The sequence below is a fragment of the Acomys minous genome, assembly GCF_964271855.1.
Source record: "Acomys minous genome assembly, chromosome: 2".
Taxonomy (NCBI): Eukaryota; Metazoa; Chordata; class Mammalia; order Rodentia; family Muridae; genus Acomys; species Acomys minous.
In genome coordinates, this window is record NC_140484.1 from 31,962,687 (window position 1) to 31,987,769 (window position 25,083).

At 37.4% G+C, this 25,083-nt stretch overlaps 1 protein-coding gene across 8 annotated transcripts in view; it reads left to right on the forward strand.

Moving 5' to 3' along the window:
* Nucleotides 1-25,083, forward strand: part of RFX3 (regulatory factor X3) — a 268,083-nt gene that overhangs the window by 137,586 nt on the left and 105,414 nt on the right. For all 8 annotated transcript variants that reach the window (XM_084769883.1, XM_084769882.1, XM_084769881.1 and 5 more), the window contains one exon: nucleotides 17,084-17,181. In XM_084769883.1, the coding sequence (XP_084626009.1) occupies nucleotides 17,084-17,181 (98 nt within the window). The remainder of the gene's footprint in view (nucleotides 1-17,083; nucleotides 17,182-25,083) is intronic.

Sequence of the window (25,083 nt, forward strand, 5' to 3'; positions counted from 1 at the left end):
CTGTCTCTAAGTATAAAAGAATATTTTAATAGTGTCAGGGGGTGGGCTCTCTCTGATGCTATGGAACTCAAGTTGGGCTGGTCATTGGCTGCCCATCCCCCTCCCCACCTTCTGCTCCCCTCTTTATCCCTGTACCTCTTATAGGAAGGGAAGATTGCTATCCCTATTCCATTAGAAGTCTTGCCTGGTTACAGGAATGACCCACCCATGTTCTGTATCCTCTATTTCTAGGAGTCTTAGCTAGGGTCACACTCATAGATTCCTGGAGTATCCATTCTCGATTTCTGGCTTGTCCCAGGGATACTCCCCCACTCCACAGATTCCAGTTCTTTCTTCCACCACCCTCCCCACACTTGTTCCTTCCTGTTCTCCTCTCTCACCCATATCCCTCCCTCCCTCCACCCTTGATGTCTATTTTATTAGAGCATCCTTCCTTGGCCCTACTTGCTACCTAACTTCTTTGTGTCTGTAGATTGTAGCCTGGGTATCCTGTGCCTTATGGCTAATATCCACTTATAAGTGAATACATACCATGTTTGTTTTTCTCAGTCTGGGTTACCTCACTCAGGATGATGTACTTCCATCCATTTACTTGGAAACTTTGTGATATCATTGTTTTTAATAGCTGAGTAATATTCCATTGTGTAAATGTACCACATTTTCTCTATCTGTTCTTCACTTGGGGAACATTTGGGTGGTTCCCAGTGTCTGACGATTATGAATAAAGTGCTATGAACATAGTTGAACAAGTGTCCTTGTGGTATGGTGGAACATCTTTTGGGTATGTATATGCTCAGGTGTGGTATAGCTGCGGCTTGACGTAGAACTATTCCCAAATTTTCTGAGTAACAGCTAAATTGATTTCCAAAGTGGTTATACATGTTTGCACTCCCACCAGCCATGGAGGAATGTTTCTTTTGCTCCATATCCTTGGCCATTATGACCTGTTGAGTTTTGTTGTTGTTGTTTCTCAATTCTTTTTTTTTTAATAATTTATTCAGATTACATCCTGATTGTTATCCCCACACTTGTATCTTCCCGTTCACCCCTTCCTCCCTCTTTTACCCTATTCCCCTCCCCTAGACCTGTGACAGAAGGAGACCTCCTCCCCCACCGTATGAACACAGATTATCAGGTCTCATCCAGATAGCCTACTTTCCCTTTTTAGTTCCACTAGGCCTCCCCACCAAGGGAAGTGGTCAAATAGGGGGCACCAGCGTTCATGTCCTAGTCACCACCGCTCTCCCCACAATGGAGAATGCACTATCCATTGGCTAAATCCAAATAGGGGGTCTAGGTTTACTGCATGCATTGTCCTTGGTTGGTGTAGCAGTTTGTGCAGGCCCCCCTGGATCCAGATCCACCAGCCTTGATGGTCTTCTAGTAGGGTTCCTAGACCCTCTGGGTCCTTCTATCTCCCCATTCTTCCATACCCCTCTCACCTGGAGTCCTAATAGCTACTCCCAGTATCTGTCCTGATCCCCTGCTGAGCGAAGACTCTCAGAGGACATCCATGTTGGGCTAATATTCACTTATACGTGAATATATATCATGTGTGTCTTTCTGGGTCTGAATTAACTCACTCAGGATGATCATTTCTAGTTCCATCCATTTGCCTGCAAATTTCAAGATTTCCTTGTTTCTAGTAGCCGAGTAATATTCCATAGTGTAGATGTACCACAGTTTCTTTATCCATTCTTTGACTGAGGGACATCTAGGTTGTTTCTAGATTCTGGCTATTACAAATAAAGCTGCTATGAACATAGTTGAGCAAATGTTCTTGTTGTGTGGTGGAACATCTTTCAGGTATATTTCAAGGAGTGGAATAGCTGGGTCTTGAGGTAGCCCTATTCCCAGTTTTCTGAGAAAGCACCAGATTGATTTCCAAAGTGGTTGTACAAGTTTGTACTCCCACCAGCAATGAAGGAGTGTTCCCTTTTCTCCACATCCTCACCAGCATGTGATACCACCTGAGGTTTTAATCTTAGCCATTCCAATTGGTGTTAAGATGGAATTTCAGAGTCATTTTGATTTTCATTTCTCTGATGACTAAGGATTTTGAGCATTTCCTTTAAGTGTTTCTCAACAATTCAGTATTCCTCTGTTGAGAATTCTGTTTAGCTCTGAACCCCATTTCTTAATTGGGTGATTTGGTGGAGTTTAATTTCTTGAGTTCTTTATATATTTTGGATATTAGCCTTTTGTCAGATGTAGGGTTGGTGAAGACGTTTTCCCAGTCAGTAGGCTGTCTCTTTGTTCTCTTGACAGAGTTCTTTGCCTTACAGAAGCTTTTCAGTTTCATGAGGCCCCCTACACAATTTTTTAAAGACCTTGAAAGATCAATTCTCAACTTCTTAATTTATTATAATTTATGCAGTTTACATCCGATTGTGTCTTCCCATTCCCACCCTCCCTCCCTCCCTCTTCTACTTCATTCCCCTCCCCTAGACCTCTGACAGAAGAGGACCTCCTCCCCCACCATATGACCGCAGCCTATCAAGTCTCATCCAGATAGCCTGAGTCCATTTCTCTCTGTGTGTCACCTGGCCTCCCCCCAACGCCCACTGCCCCGAGAGGAAGTGATTGAATGGAGGGGCAACAGAGTTCATGTCAGAGGCAGTCCCTGTCTCCCCACAGCCATGGAGAATGAGCTGTCCATTGGCTGTTGTTGATTGAGTTTTTTAATCTTAGTTTTTTGTCTCATGGTATAAGATGGAATCTCAGAGTCATTTTGATTTGCATTTCTGTCTTTTTTATTTGCATTTCCCTGATGACTAAGGTTGAAAATTAAGTACTTCCTGGTCATTAAATTGGGTTGTCTGGTTTGTTGCTGTCTAATTTCTTGAGTTCTTTATATATTTTGGATACCATCCTTGTGTTGGATGGAGAGTTGGTGAAGTTCTTTTCCCAATCTGTAGGCTCTCATTTTGTCCTCTTGACAATGTCCTTTGCCTTACAGAGCTTTTCGGTTTCATGAGGTCCTATTTATTACAATAGTTGATCATAGTGCCTGAGCTGTTGGTCATCGAGTAGAGAGTTGCTCAGTTTTCATGAGTTTGTATGTTTTCATTTCTTCTGTTGTTGTGGAAGTCCAGATTTAATCCATGGTGGTCTGATAAGATATAGGGAGGTATTTAAATTTTCTTATATCTATTGATACATACTTTGTGACTAAGTACATGGTCAGTTTGGAGAAGGTTCCTAAAGTTCTGAGAAGCAGTAATAGTCTTTTGTGTTTGGGTGAAAATGTTCTGTAAATATCTGCTAGGTCCATTTGATTCATAACATCTATTAGTTTTATTATTTCTCTGTTTAGTTTCTGTCTGGATGACCTGTTCATTGCTGAGAGTGGGGTGTTGAAGTCTCTTGCTACTAACATTGTTGTTCCATGTGTTATTTAAGCTTTAGTAATATTTCTTTTACAAATGTGAGTACACTTGCACTTGGAGAATAGATACTCAGAATTGAGATGTCATCTTTGTGGATTTTCACTCTGATGAGCATGAATTATCCTTTCCCTCCTCTTTTGATTAATTTTGATGGAAAAATCTATTTTATTAGATATAAGAATTACTACTCAAGCTTGCGTCTTTGGTCTGTTTTCTTAAAAAACATTTTCCTGCCCTTTACACTGAGGTAATGTTTGCCTTTGTTGCTGAAGTGTGTTTCTTGTATGCAGCAGAATGAAGGATCCTGTTTTTGAATCCACTCTGTTAGCTTGTGTCTTTTTATTGAGCAACTGAGTCCATTTTTGTTGAAAGATATTAGTGACTTGTAATGGTAGTTCCTGTTATTTTGATGTTGTAGTTAGTAGTGTGTGTGTGTGTGTGTGTGTGTGTGTGTGTGTGTGTGTGTGTATGCACGTATGCACATGCTTCTCTTCTTTTGGTTTTTCTGTGGTGGAGTTATGTATTTCTTGTGTTTCTTTGGTATATTTAACCTCCTTGGTTTGGAGTTTTCTTTCTAGTATATTTTGTAGGGCTGCATTTATATATATATAGATAACAATATATAGATATTGTTTAAATTTGGTTTTGTCATGGAATACCCTGTATTCTCCATCTATGGTGGTTGAAAGTTTTGTTTGAGTATAGTAATCTGGGCTAGCATCTCTGGTCTCTTAGGGTCTGAAATATGTCTGCCTAGTCCCTTCTGGCCTTTAGACTTCTGATGAGAAGTCAGGTTTGATTCTAATAGTTTTGCTTTTGTATGTTACTTTGTCTTTTTCTGATGCACCTTTTAATAGTTTTTCTTTGTTCTGAACATTAGTGATTATTATGTGGTGGGAGATTTTTCTTTTCTGGTCTAATTTATTTTGGTGATCTCTAAGTCTTTTCATGTATAATTTTGTGGAAAATATTTTCTGGGCCTTTGAGCTAGGAATCTTCTCATTCTTCTATTCCCATTATTCTAGGTTTTGTCTTTCGATAGTGTCCCAAATTTCATGGATGTTTTGTGTTAGAAACGTTTTAGATTTAATATTTTCTTTGACTGATGTATCAATTTCTCCTATCATATCTTCTATGACTGAGATTCTCTCTTCCCTCTCTTGTATTCTGTTGGTGATGCTTACATCTATAGTTTCTGTTTTTAAATTTGGGTTTCCATCTCCATGTTTTCTTCAGTTTGTGTTTTCTTTATTGCTTTTATTTCCACTTTTAGGTCTTGAGCAGTTTTATTCATTTGCTTCCCCTGCTGGATTGTATTGTCCTTTATTTTTTTAAGGGATTTATTCATTTCCTCTGTAAAGGCCTTTATCATCTTTATAAGATTGGATTTAAAGTCATTTTCTTGAGATTGAACTTTGTTAGGATATCCAGTGTGGAGTTCATCATTGCTCGGCTTTCTTGGGGGACCCAGAAGACAGGGTATGGGGGGTGTAGGGTCTCACCTGTTGTCCTGCTTGGCAGCAGACCTCTGGGGATGCAGGCTGAAATATTGGCTGGGAAAATTTATCTCTGTTTCCATAGGTTATTTATAAGTCTGGGTTGGTTGGACTGGCTTCTCCATTGCATGTCCCTCATGGTAAATTTTATCTGTCTCAATGGGCATTTTTCTTTAGAGGTTCTGGCAATTAGATCATCCCAAAATCATTCAAGTTGCTGTCAAATTTCCAGCATTTTCAATTGTGTGGCTGACTGTTTCTTTGCTGTCCACCTCTATGCTTCTAGAAGGTATCCACATTCCCTTTCTCTCATTCCATATTCAGAATAGAAATGAAGTCTTTGATTCTGATTTCCTTTTCAGCTATGAGCTGGCCCTGCACTCATATATTTAAGGGCTCTGGCCACCGATCAGCCTGCTTTTTAAGAGGTAACCTACACCATATAACACCTCTCAAAGGGCCTTTGCATCAGATTCATGGGTTGCAAGAATTAGGGTTTAGTATATTTTGGAAAGAGAATTTTGAAAACTCTGCCTACAATAACACTTTGAAATCTTTATAATAGCTCATCCATAACTGTGACTTAGGATGATACATCTAAATCACATATAAGAAGTTCCCTAAGGAGTTATCAGTTCTAATAGGAGAGAATTGTTGTAGAGGATACATAGTAAGAATACTTTCTTCCTGGATGGGAAGATTCCGCATGATGAATAATTTCCAAAATCAGTACATAGTTTCAGTATTTTCAAACTCAAACACTTCACAAAGTTTCCTTGAAAGATGAACCTAGTGATTCTTAAGTTCTTGGGAAAGAATATATATTAGAATATTTAACTGATATGGGATAGTGGTGGAGGAAAAACTTGCTCTAACTAATCTATTGTAATAAAAACTAAGTGATGGTCTAGAGAGGTAGATCTTTCTTTAAAGTCATGTTTGGAAACATGATGGTTTGAGTTCCAGCTCTAAAATCCACAAATCCATATAAAATAAATGGAGGAGTCGGGGAGGTCCTTGCTTGTAATCCTGGCTCCTGGGAAGTGCATCCCTGGGGCTTCAACACAGATATGCACACATATGTACATGTACACATGCCAATCTGAATAATACTAAACACATATGTAGTATCAGTAATAAGTAAGTACATTCTTGTATAAATGAGAGTTTTGCTGATTATGATAATTTTAAACATAAAATGGATTAAATACCTGCTTAGAAAAAGCTGGAATTTTATTTAGCTTTGTTTTGATAGCATAAGTGGACTATAGGATTAATTAGTGTTAAAAAGAATAAAATATAAATACAGACTTGTATGTCCTCATCTTAGAAGAAGAAGATCAGCTTGTATAGGATATAGAACTACTGAGTTTCTAAGAACTAGTTTGTTGTATTTTACCTAGTAAACATTGGCATGCTGAGCATAATATCGTACTCTCATAGGCCGTTACTAGAAAAGCTGAGACAGGAGAACTCTTAAGTTCAAGGTCAGCCTCAACATTATAATTACCAAATGTGTTAGTAAACAACATAAATAAACCTAAATGCAAAATGACATAGAGTATATGATAAGAAAACCTTTGTTTACAAGATGTTTCAAAGTCAGTAATGGGTGACAATCCATCGCCATGAATTATTGGACAAAGAATATGAAAAGCTTTCACAAAACATGGAAAACAAATGACCAGTAAACATATTGAAAGATTATATCCAGACACACTGTTAAGCATAGCCCAGGCTGGCCTAGTTCTGATGGTCTTTCTTGTTCCTCAGCCCAGGAATTATAGTCATTACAGCAAAACTAGCTTAAAATAAATACATATTTTCATGTTAAAATATGTGGTCTTTGTTTTGATTTACAGTGCTGGCATAGAATTTGTGTTCTCATACTTGCTAAGCAAGTGCCCTACCACTGGGCTGTATCAACAATACCTAGATTATTTCCTTATAGCACTTTAAGTAATAAAAGGTAACCTAATCACTCCCTAAAAGTATACTATTGAAATAATTTTTACATTGTAAAATACTTTAAAATCAATTAACAGTATGCATACAGTCAGTCACACACACAGCTGTAAACAGCTTTAAGATGCAGTATTGAATAAAGAAAACCATTTGGCAAATACATATTATATCTCAGTTATTTGGATTTTCTGCAGATTTGGGGAAACACTGGAAAAAACTCAGATGCTAACACTTCAGCTTAATAACATGTTCTTAACTCTCAAGACCTCTGCCCTGTCGGAGCCGTCTCTGCTTCCCTGCACACAGACATCACTCCACTAGATGCCAGGGCCAGTGTGGGATTTGTATTTAGGCATTTCCACCAGGAAACACATTAATATTACTGTAGCTGTAGTGTGCTCTAGTGGGACCTCAGAGAAATAATATTTAAGACCTTATTAGAACCATGACAAAATACTATTCTTTGTAAAAAGCAACTACTGTGTTCGCATTTAATGACAAAAATGTATGTAGCATCCATTGTATTTTGTGATTGGGGATTGTGTAAGCTAACTTCTTGAGTTTCATTTTTGCTCCCAGATGCCTCTCCTTGCCTTTGACCCCTTTGCCTCTTACAAGAGGCTTCTGTGTGTTGATACTTGTAATGGGCTATGGTAGATAGTAGGCAGTTAGGAATATTTTATGGAGTTAATTCTCTACCGTTTGATTCCCAGTTTCTGATGTGGTCAGAAGGAGACAGTGTCATGGAAAATGTTCTGCTGTTGATTATATTTGAAGACCATATGTAACTTCCTCAGGTTGCCCATAGCAATCATATAGTTTTAGTAAATAATCCCGTGGAGCATAATGCTTCCATTTGCCTGTAGCCCTGCTGCAGAAATAAGCTTTGTGGTCGTGTTTACTAGGTTGAATTTAAGAAGATTCGTTTAAAGTCAATTGCAAGGAATTGTATCTAAAGAACGGAAATTTCCTTTAAAGCAGAAACTACATAGTGTGTAAGTGAGTGAGCCAGCCAATCTCAGCGCCACTGATTGAATTTATAACATAAAGAAACAAATTCAAGTTTCTATTGCAATGAATTTTCTCATTTAAATAAGAGTCATGTGCTACTGTCAATTCTCCATCTTCTTTGTGAAGGGGCCACCACACTCAGGAGACTGAAAAGCTTACCTTAGCTAACACTGCTTTTCCTAGGATGAACTCTATAAATATAAACATTGTAGAGAAACACTCTTTCCTCAGTACATGCAACAAAAGAGAACTTAAGTGGCTTTCCCCTTCAGCTGTCCTGTGATGTCACCATGCCTTGTTCATGTGACTCAGTGTTCATAAATCAATACCCATTACCTACAGTCAGCCTGGTATTCAGTGGTGGAAGGAATCTCCTTGGTAAGAGGTATTCAAAAGCTTGTGACAATTTATATTACTTTTAACCTGACTGAGGAAAAAAAAATCTTTCCTTTGATTTCTATCTTCCCAGCCCCCTGATTTTTAGACAAACTGGTTTTCCCTTTGTGTCTTTTCTTTTCTGGCATCTTTAGTCTAGCTTGCACACACAGCCCTCTTGACTTTTACTCTTTTCTTTCCTCAGTTATTTTATGTTCCTCCAGCTTCTAGTTAGGAAACCTCAGATGAGTCCTGGTCCTGCTCTTTCCTCACAGGGCTCTTGTAGTTAGTGCTGCTCCTGCACTGTTGTCCTTCTTCCCTGGCTGCTACACCTGCTATTCACTACACCCATCCTTTCCCGCCTGCCTCCCTTTCGGTCAGTCACATAGCAGCTTGTCACTTAACTGCTCTTTTTAAAATATATTTTATTAATTTGTTCATATTACATCTCAATGGTTATCCCCTCCCTTGTATCCTCCCATTCCTCCCTCCCTCCCATTTTCCCCTTACTCCCCTCTCCTATGACTGTGACTGAGGGGAACCTCCTCCCCCTGTATGTGCTCATAGGGTATCAAGTCTCTTCTTGGTAGCCTGCTCAACTGCTCTTACAGCTCATCTTTTTAATCTGGTTAGAGCGGTCTCTCATGTCTGTTTTAGGCCTGTTAGAGTGATGTTAACACAGCTTTATGTAGTTCTTAAGTTGAATACTTACAGCAATTGGTGCCAGCTAAATGTATAACGAATGCTCTTATGAGCATGATAATTATCTTGACATAAGGAGGATTTTTTTTACAAAGATACTAGAAAGCTTCTTAGCTGACTAATGAACTTAACAATTATACGTGATTTCATTTACCATTGAGAACGATTTCTGCTTTGAAGTATGATTCATATTCTTTTTCTTGAAACACATCCAAAATAACATATTGTGTAAATTTGTCCTCAAAATATATTAATTGATTTTGTTGAACTAGCACATGTTCCTGTGGTGTGTAATTTGCTTTGATATTCACTTCTATTGTAAATAAGGCAAATCATGAAAAATGTACATTAAATAAGAAAATGAGCTCAGAATACTACACTTTGAATGGTGATATAGGTGCTTCTGTTTATTTAAATATGTAAACATATTTAAATAAAGTTGTCTCTTTGCCACCTAAGCACTATGAATATAACTGTGTTATTTCATATATTAAAATTTTTGGTTCAATGGACAGAATAGCCATCTGATGTAGAACATTGCTGTAATGAGACCCTCATTACTGCCAACTTTCTAAGCTTTTAAATGTTGGTTCAAGGCCATTTTGAGTTTCACATATTCAAACCACTTTTATTCACTAAATAGTTAATTATAAACACTGTTGATTAACTATGTTAAATCTGTCTTTCTCCATGTCTTTTTCAATTCATGGTTTGGCTGCTTAACTTTTTACTAAAACTAAAAAATATTGAAAATATTGATTAATTCTTTTTGGAAGCATTTTTGGAATTCATTTTGGAAGCGCAAATGAAATTAAAAGATGAAATTTCATCTAGAGCTTATTTAGCCATTTTCTTTTCTAAGGGCCTGAGTGTGGGTGAATAGCAACAGATGTGTCAGGCTAGAGATGTCACAAAGAGATGTGGGAAATAAAATTTTTGGCAATGGTTATGAAATACTGATAGGAAGTTAGTTTCCCCTTCTCAATCATAAATGCTTCCTTGAATTTTCTGCATTAAACTAGTGGGGATTAAAATGGAAATCAGTTTCCAATGCGTAATTCCTTAACATAGATCCAAATATCACTTAATGTCTAACAGACTAACAAATAATGTTTGAAAACTTTGAATCATAATTGTTTCAGAAAGTGAAAATAGCATGCAGTGTCAAATTTTCACCTCTCACTTTTAGTGCTACATTAAACAACATTAAAAATGGTCTCATCGGGAGAATGGAGAAAAGACTCAGTAAAGAGCACTCGCGGGTTTTCCAGTGGACTTGAGTCCAGTTCTAGCACTCAAATCAAACAGCTCCCAAATGCTTGTAACTCCAGCTCCATTGGCCTCTGTAGACACTTGCATACAAATGGCATACATTAACACAGATACATCTCCATAAATATAAATAAAAATGTCATTTAAAAGTATTTTTAGTAACTTTATTTTTCTTCAGTAAAAGTTGATACCTAAATTTGGAAGATAATATAAATGTTATAAATATTCATTGACAATTCATTTGCTAGGTGTAGTATACTACTTAGCTATTGAGTAATTATTAGATATGTATGGTGTACTTTATCTGTTTGGGGATTTGGGCTAATATAGTAATAATTTAAAAATAAAATAAAATGGGCTGGGTTCTGCCATTCTCAATTTGCATCATGTGACTGGGTTTACTGGTCATAATGGACCATATTTGTGTCCATGGCCCTTCCCTAGATTTCACCAGCTCTGATGGTGGAGAAAGAGGAGGGAGCATCTCGTGGCTCTATAACCCACCTCTAGTAATAAAGCGCCTACTGCAAAGCAAAATTAAATGACACACTTAAGCTAAATGGTAAAACATTCTCAGGATCTTAGTTTCTTGCTATATAACCAGATATGCATGTATAAATTATTTTTCTTGCTTTTTCTCTTTTTCTGTCCTTACTACTGGTGACATGTCCCTAATTTTGCATACTCAACTATGACTCATCCCTGGAAGGAGTGTCTTCTCACATTCCTAGCAATGTGTCCGTTTCCATCTCTTGCCCTCCAGAAACTGATTTAAAGGTGGCTGTAACCTTCTACTTCAGTTGTTTCGTCTTTCCCCCATTCATTTAGTCAGTTCTTTAGCTCAGTATGTGGTGTGGAGAATGAAACCCTAGCTCCATGTTACCCTGCAAAGCCTCCATGTGATCAAGAGCCTTCCTGTAGACCGCTGTCCTTGAACAGTCTCTGATAGGATTTCACTTCTAAGATTCTTGGAGTATATCATTTGTTTCTATTTTAATCACAGAATCCCATAATTTTATACAGTTATTGGTGAACATATATTATGCATAAATGTGATAGGGAATAGTAGGATTTAAAAGCAAAGTTTACATGGCCATCAAATTTTATTGTTATCAAAAAGGCCTGTACCATCTTTTACTTATTTAATTGCTTTGTATACTTCAAAATCCCTTGTTTGATATTTTATTTTATACAAGTATTTATTTTGGAAATCATGCTAGAAATTATTACGGGAAGAAACTAGGATGCTCTAAAGATGGTTCAGTGCTTAAGATCATGCACTATTCTTGCAGAACACCAGAGTCTAACTGTTGAGTACCCGTGCTGGTGCCACAGTATTGCCTGCAATTACACATCTGGGGAATCCAATGCCCCTGGCCTCTGAAGGTGCCTGTGCCCCCTTATATGCCCCCGACACGTACACATAACTTAAAATAAGCAAATGAACAGATTTGCTGCTACAATACTCAAATTTTTTTCAGTATATCAAAAGAAGTAAAACTAATTGTTGTAATAAAAATAATGGATTTTGTGCATTCATGTTAATGACCTCAGAAAGAAGTCCTGAAACATTACTGAAAACATCGTTACATGAGATTTTTAGCTTCATGTTTGTTTTCTGTTGGAGGACATTTCCAGTAGTGTTTGTTTGGACAGTATCATAAGTAGAAGTGCTATACTGCAGTTTGTGCCCATAATATATTGATAAATTTTCATTTTAAAAATGCAAGAGCAATGTGACCTTACAGAATAAAAGATGAAGCCAACTGCTCACCAGTTCCCATGTTACTCAAAATCTTTGTCTTTCTATCAAGTCTACTTTGTAATTTTGCTTGTGTATGGGTCCATATGTTTGCACACACACACACACACACACACACACACACACACACACACACAAATCATATTGCAGACATTATTACTGATATGTTAATATGAGTTCATCAGTTATAACTAATGCTACCACTCAGGGTGGGAGTGGGAGTATTAGTTACAGAAAATTGATCTATTTTCCTTTTGATTTTTCTATAACATTAAAACTGCTCTGGACAATAATGTTTTGTGATAAACTAAAAATAGTGTCAAAGTATGAAGACTAACATAGATGTAGGAACACATTCTAGTTTAAAAAACAAAATGAACAGTTTAAAGCTGTGAACGTATTTATAATCTTAAAATTAAAAAACCTTATAATCTGAAAAATGATAAATAGTCATAGGACAGAAGCTACATATGATATATCTAGACACCATATATACTAAATCTGGATGCTATATATAGTATGTCTAGCCACGTAAAAATTTTTTTGTAATTATATTTATGTACAGAATACTTAGTAGTGTACATTTAATCCAGTTTAGTGGCGAGTTCTTTAGCCTTTTTTTTTTTCCAGCTTGACAATATAAGCCACAGATTTAGAACCCAGGACGTGACTAATCTCATCTTACCTGCCCTTGTAATTGTTCCCGATAGCTTGCACCAGGTTAGCCAGAGCACCCTTCTCTTCCACGTTAACCTGTGCGAAGGCAGCAGTGGTGCAAGTCTTCCTGTGGACCAGCTACCCCAGCCTCGTCTTTGATGATGCTGTAGGGGTACCCTGTAGGTACCCCTGCTGTAGGACAGGCAGGAAAACCACCAGCTCTATGGGGTCTACGTCATGTGCAGTCATCACCAGCTGAGTCTGCTTGTTCTCCACCAAGGCGATGACTGTATTGACCCCTGCTCAAAGGACAAGTGGTATCTTAGTTGAGAAGTACCCTTTCCCAGCAGCTTTCTTCTCAGCATGAGCTAGTAGCCTTTGTTTCTTCTCCTGTTTTGATTCTGGCCTGTACCCGTGGACAATCTTAAGCAACTAGATGGCTGTTTGCTGGTCCAGGACCTGGGTGAACTGGTTATGGCAGGAGGATGGCCCTTGGCTGCAGTAGCCTGATATAGCAGGACCGTTTAATGAAATGAGATCTGTTTTGGACGGGGTGTCCTACCTGATGCCGAAGTTCCTGGGCTTTTTCTCAAACAGAATTGACCACCTTTTTGGCCTCCTGTTTCTTCACGATGACAGGGGCAGGGGCCCACTTCCTTCCTTTTGGCCTTCTGTGCCTTGGACATCTTGCTGGGCTAGAGGAGAGAAAAAGCATGTCTAGGTACTTCTGAGAGAGACATGTAGATTATTCCTTGGAGAAAGTGCCGTAAATGAAGATAAAATCTAGTTGTATGTTTGAATAAATACATTTCAGTATTTAATACAGTGTTTCATATAAAAATAACTACTGTAAACCAGTAAGAAAGAACTATATCCTGGCGACACCCAGCCTACGTCAAAGAAGTTGATGAGCATCAAAGAACCTCCTTATGGAGATGATTTCCCAAGCCACTGGGCAAACTATCCTTGTTTCAGCCACAGACAAATTCTGCCTAAAAATGGGCAAGCTTGGATGCAGGCAGAATGGACAGCCAAACTCTTTCAAGTCAGGGGGAACAAGTCCTCATTAGTTCCTGCCTCACGAATATGTCTGTCAGATATATTGGGCCAGAAGGGTGAAGATGATGCTCCAATGTTATAGAGAGTTTTAAGTGGCTCTTCAGGCAGCAAGCTGTCTCTGTCATCTTCTCATTTGGGAAGCTGCTAACCTGCACTTTCTGTCTACTCAGATAATTAATTTTATTCCTTCTCAAGTCTCTGATAAGGTTAAAGACAATATAGTTTAGTTTTACAATTAAGCTTAGTTGTTTAGCAGTTAAGATGTTTTGATGTCTAGATAGATGTTTTAAGTTGATAGAGATGAGATATGATAGATATTGATTTAAATTCAAAGTTTTAGACTCACCAAGATAGGAGAGATGTTTCCTTCAAGATTGCCAAATACAAATAGCCAAAACACTATGCATATAACACTTATATAATTCCTGATTGTTTTATAGTTCTTCTTGCTATAGGTAGTTTATTGTATATATGTGTAATAATATAAATGTGTATGTAAAAAAGGAAAAATAATAAAAAAGAAAAAATTAATAATAAGTAATAATTCTCTTTATAAATATAAAAACCCTAATATATAAAAAATTATAAAATATATTAAGCAGATTACAAGATTAAATTAGAGATGAACAATGTGTGTAGATTTCAGAACTTTGATGTTAAGAGTAATGAGAGAATTTCCAGTTTAAAAATCATCTTACTGTAGAATTATAAAAACTACCAAAGTACTATATTAGTGACTGCCGTTTTCTTAATACAGCTGGCATGTACTTACATATATCATGGAAGATCTGTAGACATAAATGTATGTAAAATTTACAAGAAAATCTACTCTCTGAAGACATGTTCAGTATTACTTCAAATAATGTACTTAATGAAAACAAAGAAGTAAACCTTTAATGATTATAAAAAGTAGAGGTATTTAAAGATTTAAGTAATATGGTATGTATAATATAGAGCTAATACTAAAAGAATAAAATAAGATGTGTATGCATTTTAGTAGCAAGATCTCTAGGACATCTTACAGAATAAAACTGTATGCTGTAGAATTGTCCCCTCCCATGTTTACATATCCACTGATAGCATGATCTTATTCTTCCAGTTTTGTTCATGCACACATTTTTAGGAGACTGTTTGACAGCAGACTTCCTATTATTCATGCTTTTTTGTAGAAATCTGCCAATAAGAAAAGGACAGCAGAATTTGACTGCCCTAAGCTTACAACTTTTATTAATATTTTCTCTAGAAAATGGTCTCTGATGATTATTAGCATTCTCAGGGAAACAGATAGGTTTTTAGCCTAAAGAATCTGAAAGCTACCCAACCCTTTAGACTAAACTTGACATTGCAGAGAGCTTCGTTTAAGCCGCCTGACAGCTGCAATAGGAAGCACTCAGCTTTTCCAAATGGAATTTCTTCAGGTCTCTAGATGTTCAATTGACTTTTAATCGTGTATGTGTGGAGAGTGGGGTGGGGAGTAGGAGCACATGAGTTCAGGTGCCCTTCCTTCAGACCACAGGTACTCAGTCTTCTGTAACTGCAGTTATAGGTGGTTGTGGCTGCTCAAAATAGGTGCTGGGTGTCAAGTGTGTTGTCAGTAAAATGATATGCCATCTCTCTAGCTCCGAGTTGCTTGCTAGATTTCAACCACCAGTTTATATGACATGTGAAAACACAGCACAAAATTTAGTGATGCTACTCACCCAAATCAAAAATGCCAGAAAGCCTTTGAAGTAAATGACTGATACCTGCTCCTAAGAGGTAACAGGAAAAGTAAAAAGAATGAATAAAGGTTACGGATTAAGGTATGAGGCTTCTGATTGCACTGTGGAGAACGTGTTAGCATCTTGATTTGAACAGTCAACACTACAAAGGTCGTTCAATGATAATTTTCAGGTGATGTGATGGAACTGTTAATGCCTTGATAAGTGTGATCTCTTGGGACTGGAGAGAGGGACCAGTTGTTAGAATGCATCCTGCTCTTGTGAGGACCTGGGTTTAGTCCCTATTGTCCTTGTAGGGAGGCTTACAACTCCAGTTCTGGGTCCAAAGTATTATTCTGGCCTCAGTGAACACCTGCACACAGACATGCATATACATAATTATTATAAATAAATGTTAATAATGTTTTTTGTTTGTTTGTTTTCGAGATAGGGTTTCTCTGTGTAATAACCCTGACTGTTCTGGAACTCTCTTTTAGACCAGCCTGGCCTTGAACTCACATAGATTCACTTGCCTCTGCTTCCTGAGTTCTGGGATTAAAGGCATGCACCAGCACACCTGGTTTTTATCTCTTAAAAATAACAAATTGGGGACTGTGAGGTGGCTCAGTGGATAAACGGTCTTGTCACAACATTTATTTATTTACACAACATTTACTCAGCCTGACAACCTGAGTTTGAGTCTTAGAACCGATGAGGTAGAGGTAGAATGACTCCTGAAACTTGATTTTCAAGCTTCATACGCCCCTTGCACATAAATAAATAAATCAATATATGAGAATAAATATGATCCTAGAATTTCTTTTAATAACCCTGGTGGGATGGGGTAAATGGAAAGGGCTGACGATAGTTATTTCAAAAATGATTGCATGAAATTTGTTAAGGTACTTTTAAATATTTGAGTGTTTAAATTTTTTCATTATGGAATTTTTATTGTAATATTTCCCTTTTTGAGATTCTAATATAATTCCAGTATTTCCTCACTTCATCTTTTCCCCTAAGACCCTTTCCATGTAACACTCCCTTACTGTCTTTCAAATTCATACTTCTTTTTGTGTAATTGATTTTAATTTTATTTATATATTGTGTATGCATTCCTAAATATGTAAAATACAACCTACATAGTCCATATAATGTTATTTATTTGTATACATTTTCAGGGGTTAAGAGCTCATCAATTTGTTATCCAATACTAAATGTTCACCCCTGAGAAAAATAATATACAAGTAATATTATATGGACTGAGATAGTTGTTTTTAATTAAATAAATTAAAATGGAGTAGAATTTCATAAATCATCAAAACCAGTAAGGAACTCTCAGAATGTAAATCATAAAAGTGTGTACATGAACATTGACAAGAAAATTACAGAATTATTTCAGTATGCACTATAGTTGATCTAGACACACAATTTTCTTAACTTGAAAGCTGCATGGACCTAAGAGATTTCATCACTAACCATCTCCTGTTGATCAGTATTCTGGAGAAGTTTTTCAGATAGCTCTAACATGGTCTGCTCTTCCTATGGCTCCCATCTACTGTTGTGCACCCTATATTTATTATTTGTCATGAGTCTAATGCTCTATCCCCTTTTAATGCCTACCCCTTAAAACGGACCTAATGTGCTCTGCCCATTCTGTGTCTCCTACTTACCATGGTCCTCATATTTGTTTTTCAGGTGCAGCAGGTACAGACAGTTCAGCAGGTCCAACATGTCTACCCAGCTCAGGTGCAGTATGTGGAAGGAAGTGACACTGTCTATACCAATGGGGCAATGTAAGTTGGATCACATCATTTCCTCATGATAAGTCGGTTGGCTGATTAATTCCCCCAACTCAGGGAAATACGGTACTTTCTAGCACAGTCCTCTAGTCCTGGGATTATTTGCATCATTTTTAACATTTTTTTTTTACTGCAACAGAGTTATTTACATTGAACTATTTAGAGCTTTGTCTGTATTTGTTAATAAAAATACCCATATTTTGTTCACACTTAGCCTTCCCAGAATATTTTAAATTGTTGAAATTATGTATGCTTTAATAATTTTTCCTAAGTTGAAAAAACTTGTTTTTTTGCTAGTGATGCCCATGTTTTAACATCTGCGATTTATTTCAATTTTTATTATATTTCATTTTTACATATACATTTATATTATTACGCATAGATAAAATAAACTACATACAGCAAGAAGAACCACGAAACAATCGGAAATTATATAAATGTTACATTCATAGTTATTTGGCTGCTTGTATTTGGCAAACTTGAAGAAAACATTTTTCCTATCTTGGTGAGTCTAAAATTATGAATGAAAATCAATATCTATAATATCTCATCTCTATCAACTTAAAACATCTATCTAGACCTAAAAACATCTTAGCCCCTAAAGAACTAAGCTTAATTGTAAGACTAAAGTATCTGTTCTTCAACCCCATCAAAGACTTGTTTATTTATTATGTATACAGTGCATATCAAATCACATTATAGATGTTGTGAGCCACCATGTGGTTGCTGGGAATTGAACTCAGGACCTCTGGAAGAGCAGTCAGTGTTCTTAACCTCTGAACCATCTCTCCAGCCCTCATGAAAGACTTGAAAAGGAATAACAGCAAATTGTCTCTGTCATTTTCTTCATTTTGGAAGCTGCTAACCTGCATTTCCGGCTCACTCAGGTAATTAAGTTTTATTCCTTCTCAAGTCCCTGATAGGGTTGAACATCTGTGATTTTTAAATCTCAAAATGGATATGAGGTTTTTGTTTATCTTTAAATTTGTATAAAATCCTATGTGAGGAATTACTATACCTCTACACAGTTAAATCTATATAAAAGTGATGGTCTTCTGTGAATATTATTGTCTACCCAAGTCTGCCTCCCCAACTGTCTTGTCTCCTTTTCACCAACAATGTAGCAATTTATAAATTTATTGACTTCTGCAGCCACTTTGAATTGAAAGTCAATGTAATACTATACACAAAGAAACTAAAAATTACTTCAAACTGCCAGCAGTGATTTCAAATTGGGTTTTGTTAGTGAACAGTTTTGAGATGCACCTGCATGAATTTGGGTTCCCTCCGTCCTTGCTTCTAGTGCAGCAGTTTCTGTGCTCCTCCTGTCCCTGGAGTGTGTGTGCTCCTGCAGTGTGTTTGTTCCATGCATCCCTGCAGGATGTGCACCCTTCACACCCTTTCAGCTTGGATGCATCCCTGCTGGACGTGCACCCCTCACACCCTTGCAGCTTGGGTGCATCCTGCAGGATGTACACCCTCGCATCCTTGCAGCTTGGGTGCATCCCTGCAAGATGAGCACCCTCACACCCTTGCAGCTTGGTGCATCCCTGCAGGATGTGCACCTCTCACACCCTTGCAGCTTGGGTGCATCCCTGCAGGATGTGCACCCCTCACACCCTTGCAGCTTGGTGCATCCCTGCAGGATGTGCACCTCTCACACCCTTGCAGCTTGGGTGCATCCCTGCAGGATGTGCACCCCTTGCATCCTTGCAGTTTGGGTGCATCTCTGCAGGATGTGCACCCTCACACCCTTGAAGCTTGGGTGCATCCTGCAGGATGTGCACCCTCACACCCTTGCAGCTTGGGTGCATCCTGCAGGATGTGCACCCTCACACCCTTGAAGCTTGAGTGCATCCCTGCAGGATGTGCACCCTCACACCCTTGCAGCTTGGGTGCATCCCTGCAGGATGTGCACCCTCACACCCTTGAAGCTTGAGTGCATCCCTGCAGGATGTGCACCCTCACACCCTTGCAGCTTGGGTGCATCCTGCAGGATGTGCACCCTCACACCCTTGAAGCTTGAGTGCATCCCTGCAGGATGTGCACCCCTCACACCCTTGCAGCTTGGGTGCATCCCTGCAGGATGTGCACCCCTCACACCCTTGCAGCTTGGTGCATCCCTGCAGGATGTGCACCTCTCACACCCTTGCAGCTTGGGTGCATCCCTGCAGGATGTGCACCCTCACACCCTTGAAGCTTGAGTGCATCCCTGCAGGATGTGCACCCTCACACCCTTGCAGCTTGGGTGCATCCCTGCAGGATGTGCACCCCTCACACCCTTGCAGCTTGGTGCATCCATGCTGTGTGGCTGCTCCACTTCTGCCTTTGCTTCTTTCCCTGGTTGCTTCCATTGATCCCAATGATGCCACCCTGTAAGCTCTCCGACAGTTTGGATTTTACCCACTGCAGGAACTGTATGTAACAAGACAAGCATGCATGACAGAGTCCATTTGAAGTCGTTCATCATGTTAATATGACTAAAAGCTTAGATTTGTTTTAATTATGTATTAATATTATAACAGTGATCCATGTAAAATAGTCTGAACTTTCTATTATTCTGATACGGAAGTAGAATATACTCCAATCAACTTCAGTTGTCAGAGGATTTCAGGATACATGTAATGCTCCTGACCCGAGGTCTGGAATATAATAGTGGGAAATGGAAAGAAAGCTCCTCTTTTGTCTCTTTCTTTTTCTTTTTTAAATTATAATAGAAAGCAGGTTTCATTATGGCATTTCAAACATAGTTTGTTTTTGTTGAAATTTCCTGTTTTTTTGAGATACCTCTCCTTATATTCCTTCTATCTTTTCATATGTGCTAGGCCCCTTGGTGTTTTTTTTTTTAAATAATTTATTTAGTTTTTTATTTTATGTGCATTAGTGTGAAGGTGTCAGATCCCTTGGAACAGGAGTTACTGACAGTTGTGAGCTGCCATGTGGGTGCTGGGAATTGAACCTGGGTCCTTCGGAAGAGCAGGCAGTGCTCTTAATCTCTGAACTATCCCTCTAGCCCCCCCTTGGTGTTTTTATATCACACGTCTTCCTTTTTCTTTCTGATCCCCTTTCTAGTTTGATGATCTTGTATCCACAATCATATTCTCTCCCTCTCCCTTCCTGCTTCCCTCCCCGTGTGTGTGTGTGTGTGTGTGTGTGTGTGTGTGTGTGTGTGTGTGTGTGCTCTGCAATCACTAGGTATGCACAAGGTACATGTATCCAAAATATATGCAGAAAAATTTTAATTAAAAAAATAAAGCTAGGATCTACATAGGAGAGAGAACATGCGGTATTTTTCTTTCCAAAAATTACCTTATTTAATATAATAGTATCCAGTTTCATCCATTTTTTGTAAGTTTTATAACCTACTATTCTTTATGGTTGAATAAAATGTCATAGCTGCATATTTACCACATTTTAATGAAATATATATATAGACTAATTCCATTTTCTTGCTATTGCCAAAAACGTATTAATATTGGTGTGCATGTATCACTGGGTAGGATATAGAATTTTTTCTTTGAGTGTATGCTGTATAGTGGAATAGCTGGATAACATATTTTTAGAGTTTTCTAGAAACATCATAGTACCTGCATCAGGTTACCCTGGTACTAGCATAACCTTGACCATATTTGATATGGTTTGCTTGTTTGATGATATCATGCTGACTGGTATGAGATGAAATCTTGAGGTAGGTTTGATTTGCATTTCTCTGGTGGTTAAGGATAGTGAAATTTTTTTGCTTATTTTTATTTCTTCTCTTTGGAAATGCCTATTCAGTTCATTAGACTCTGCATTAATTGGTGTGTTTATGCATTTAACTTTTGCACTTCTTTATATAGTCTGCCTGTTAACCCTCTTTCTGAAGCATAGCTGGCAGGCACTTTTCCATCACTCTGTAGGCTGTCCGTTCACTCTGCTGATAGTTTCTTGGCCTCCCAAAACCTTTTTAATTCCATATAGTTGCTTTTAAAAAGATCAACTTGTAGAGTTATTACTTGTGTTGCTGGAGTCCTATTCAGATCCCATTTATCAATTCTTAGGGTTATGACCTGTGCCTTATTCAGAAATGTCTTGCCTATTACTATAATTTGAAATAATTGTCCTCAGCTGTTTTGGTATTTTGATACTGATTTAATGTTGTTGATCTACCTGTAAGCCAATTTTCAGTTCAGGATAACAGATATGGATCTAATTGCATTCTCCTACAGGCAAATATCCAATCTTACCCCTCTCAGTTATTGGCTAGAATATCTGTTTCTCCCTGTATGCTTCTGACAACTTTCTCAAAAGCAGTGGCTAAAGCTGTGAGGGTTTTTTTCTGGGTACTCTGTTGTGCTTGCTAGGTGAGTTTTGTTCTAGGTACTCTGTTGTGTTCACTAGGACTGTTTATCTGGCCTTCCTTCCTTCCTTCCTTCCCTCCTTTCTTTATTTAATTTTTTTATTTTCTACCATGCTTTCTTTGTCATTATTGCTCTGTGGTATAGTTTGAAGCCAGTTATTCTGATGTCTCCAATGTGTTGTTTTCTGTTTACAATAGCTTTGTTTATTTCTGATCTTTTTTTTGTTTCTATATGAATTTCAGGGATTTCCCCCTACTTCTGTGAAGAATTGCTGGAATTTTCATAGAGATTACATTAATCTGAATCTTACTTTTGGTAATATAACTCTTTTTAGAATAGTAACTACACCTGCCCAGGAGGATGGATGGTCTTTTCACCATCTAGTGTCTTCTTCAGTTTTCTTTTTCAGTGTCTTAAAATTTTGATTGCAAAGCTCTTTCATGTTTGTTACGGTTACTACTGGGTATTTAATATTTTATTTTTATAAGCTATTATAATTGGGATATTCTTCCCAATTTCTTAGCAAGTTAATTATTAATATGGAGAAAGTTATTTATTTTTGTATGCTGACTTTAAAGCATATAACTCCACCAAAATTATTTATCAGATATAAAATTTTTAATGTTGATTTCCTAATTATCTTCAAGATTTTGTTGAAGTCTTTTGTAAGAATTCTCTTTCTATCTATACTTTTATTAATTTCGGGCTTATCTCTCTTTTGTTGGTTTGGCTAAGGGTTTGCCAATCTCATTAATCTTTCAAAGAACCAGCTTTGTTTCGCTTACTCTGTGCATTGAGTTTTACCATGTATATCACTACTTTTTCCCCTGTCTAATATGCATTTCTTTGCATGTACTGACTTTGGGTTTGGCTTCTTGTTTTTTCAAAACTGTGATGTGTATCATTATGTTATTTATCTGGGGCATGCCTGATTGTGTTAGGTCATCAGTTAGAGATAATAAACTGTCATTTCAGAACTTCCTTTGCTGTGTCCCATAGGTGCTGGAGGCTGTATTTTTATTCTAATTAGATTCTAGGAATCTTTACATTTCCTGACTTCTTTTCAGTTGCCTACTGCTCATTCAAAAATCTATTGTTTCAGTCTCCAAGTGTTTGTTACTTCTGAGTTTTCTCTTGCTGTTGATCTCTAGCTCTGTCTACTGTGGCTGATGAGATCCCAGAATGCCTTCATGGTTTCATGTAGTTAAGGCTTATGTTGTGGCCAAAAATTTCGTCAGTTTTAGAGAACATTATACAATTGCTGACAAGAACGTGTGTTCCTTTCTGTTGATCAAAGTAATTTGTAGTTATCGGTTAAATTCTATTGGTCTATGGTATAATTTAGCCCTGAAGTTTCTTTGCTATACTTTTATTGTAAGACTTAATGAAAAGTTACTAATTGGATATCACAGTTTCATGCTATTTCTGTGTGTGCAAACTTATGTGACCTGTTACCTCTTTATTTCTTTGTTTTGCTAAACTGTAGCCCTAAAATCGGATGTGTAGTTATTTACAGATGTTATATTCTTGAAGAATTGTTTTCATTACTAATAGTAATAATGACATCTATATCTCTTCTGACAATTTTTAGTTTAGACTCTACCAGATAGTAGAGTCGTTCTACCAGCTTTTTACAGCTTCCATTCACTTGGTGAGATGATTTGCATCCTTTGGCTTTCAGAATTTGCATGTTTTGCCAGCTAAGTGTGTTTCATAGAGACACACTTTTTAAATCCAGTTTGTTTAAAATTGGTGAGTTAGGCTATTTGCCATAAGGCTACTATTTTGAGGTCTGCGCTATTTGCAGTGATTTGTTTGTTAGTCGATATCGTGACTGGTTGGGCTAGTTCTGACTTCTTCCTTTCCTGTCAGTGCTAGGCATTTTATTGGTTACTATGTTGGACATGATCATCTCTCTTCATGCTTTTCTTTGTTAATTTGTTCTTCTCCTGGAATATAGTGTTTTCAGGAATGAGACTTTTTCTTCTATGTACAGGACTAACATAGTAACTGTCTTCAGTACTGCTTTGTTTTTCATGTTTTGCCTTAGTTTTTGTTTTTCTTGAAATGGTCTTATTTTTCCATTCTTCATCAATGTTAAGATAATTTTGCTTGGTTCAGTGAACTCAGTTGAAAGTTACTTATATTTAAAACTTGGAATATGTGTAGATAGATTCATAGATGGAGATAAGTAGGTAAATGACAGCCAGGTAGATAGATGGATATAAAAACCATTCTGTGCTTTCCTGGCTTTGGGGGTTTGCTGCAAGATGTGATATTATTCCAGTGCTTGTGCCTTTGAATGTGGTTGGCATTTAATGTGGCCTCACTTTCTATTTTGAACATCGTGACTGAAGAGTTGTGGAGAGCCTCTTCCCTGGTCCTCAGTGTTTACAGCTCAAAATTCCTCTGTATTGTACAGGGTTTGGGAAATGCTCTGCTCTTACTCATTGAGTAAATCATCTGTACCTTTGAGTTCCTCTCTTCTATCTCATGTAATACTAGATTTGGTCTTTTTAATATAGTCCGACTTTTTATAAGTTTTCATCATCTCAATAATATTTTACAATGTGTCTGAATGGATTGTTATGTTGGCTTTGTCTTCCTCTCTGAAAGTCATTTTTACACTTCGTCTGGTCATGAAGCATTCTTTTGTAATATTGCAGTGTAATTGATTGACCTTTATTTCCACTGTTTTGTTTGGTTCCTCATCAGTGTTTGAATTTTATGATCAAATTTTTTCCTCCAAGTTCCCAACCATTTAATTCACTGTGCTTACTTTCGTGGTTGGGTCCTGAATGGATTCCCGTATTTTGTTTATCTGCTTATTTGAGTGGCCTTCATGACCATTGAGCCTAAAAAAAAGAGTCTCTGTTCTGTGTCTGAAATTGTAGCTATCTTAGTGTCTTTGTTTTGTCTTTGTGGAGCTGAGACGTTGTGTGTGTGCTATGATGTGTCATCTCCTTCTTTGTGTGTATTTTACTGTATCGTGTGCATTTGTTGCCATGGATATGTCTTTTGTCTTACTTTCCCCCTTTTTCCAATATTTTTGTTCCTTTTGGTTTAAATGAGTCCTTTAGAAGGATGAAAGCTATAGTTTACACATTTATTTGGTTGTAGTAAGAAATGGCTATGCTTCCTCTAATGCCTTGCTAGCAGTCTTCACATCACTTGCAATAGGAGACACTAGTGTCCCTGATTAGATCCAGAAATAGTAGCTGGGGTTTAGAATTGGGAACTCATTGGGGAAAATGAAAGTTTAATGATCTTTTTAAAGGTGAGGCTGTCAATATTGTTATGTAAGGAAATGGTAAAGGAATTTGGAAAGTAGTATAAAGAGGATAGATAATGAATGAGTAGAAATGTATTTGGATTGAATTGTAAAGGGACAGAGTATTGTAGATGTGGAATATAGAGAAAATTTTTGTAGTTATAGAAAAGGAAACGATAGTCTTTGAAGTCTTTTTTGTTTTTTGAGAAAGACTTTTTAAAAATTTATTTATTTCTTATGTATACAGTATCTGCTTACATGTATGCCTAGAGAGTACTAGAGAGC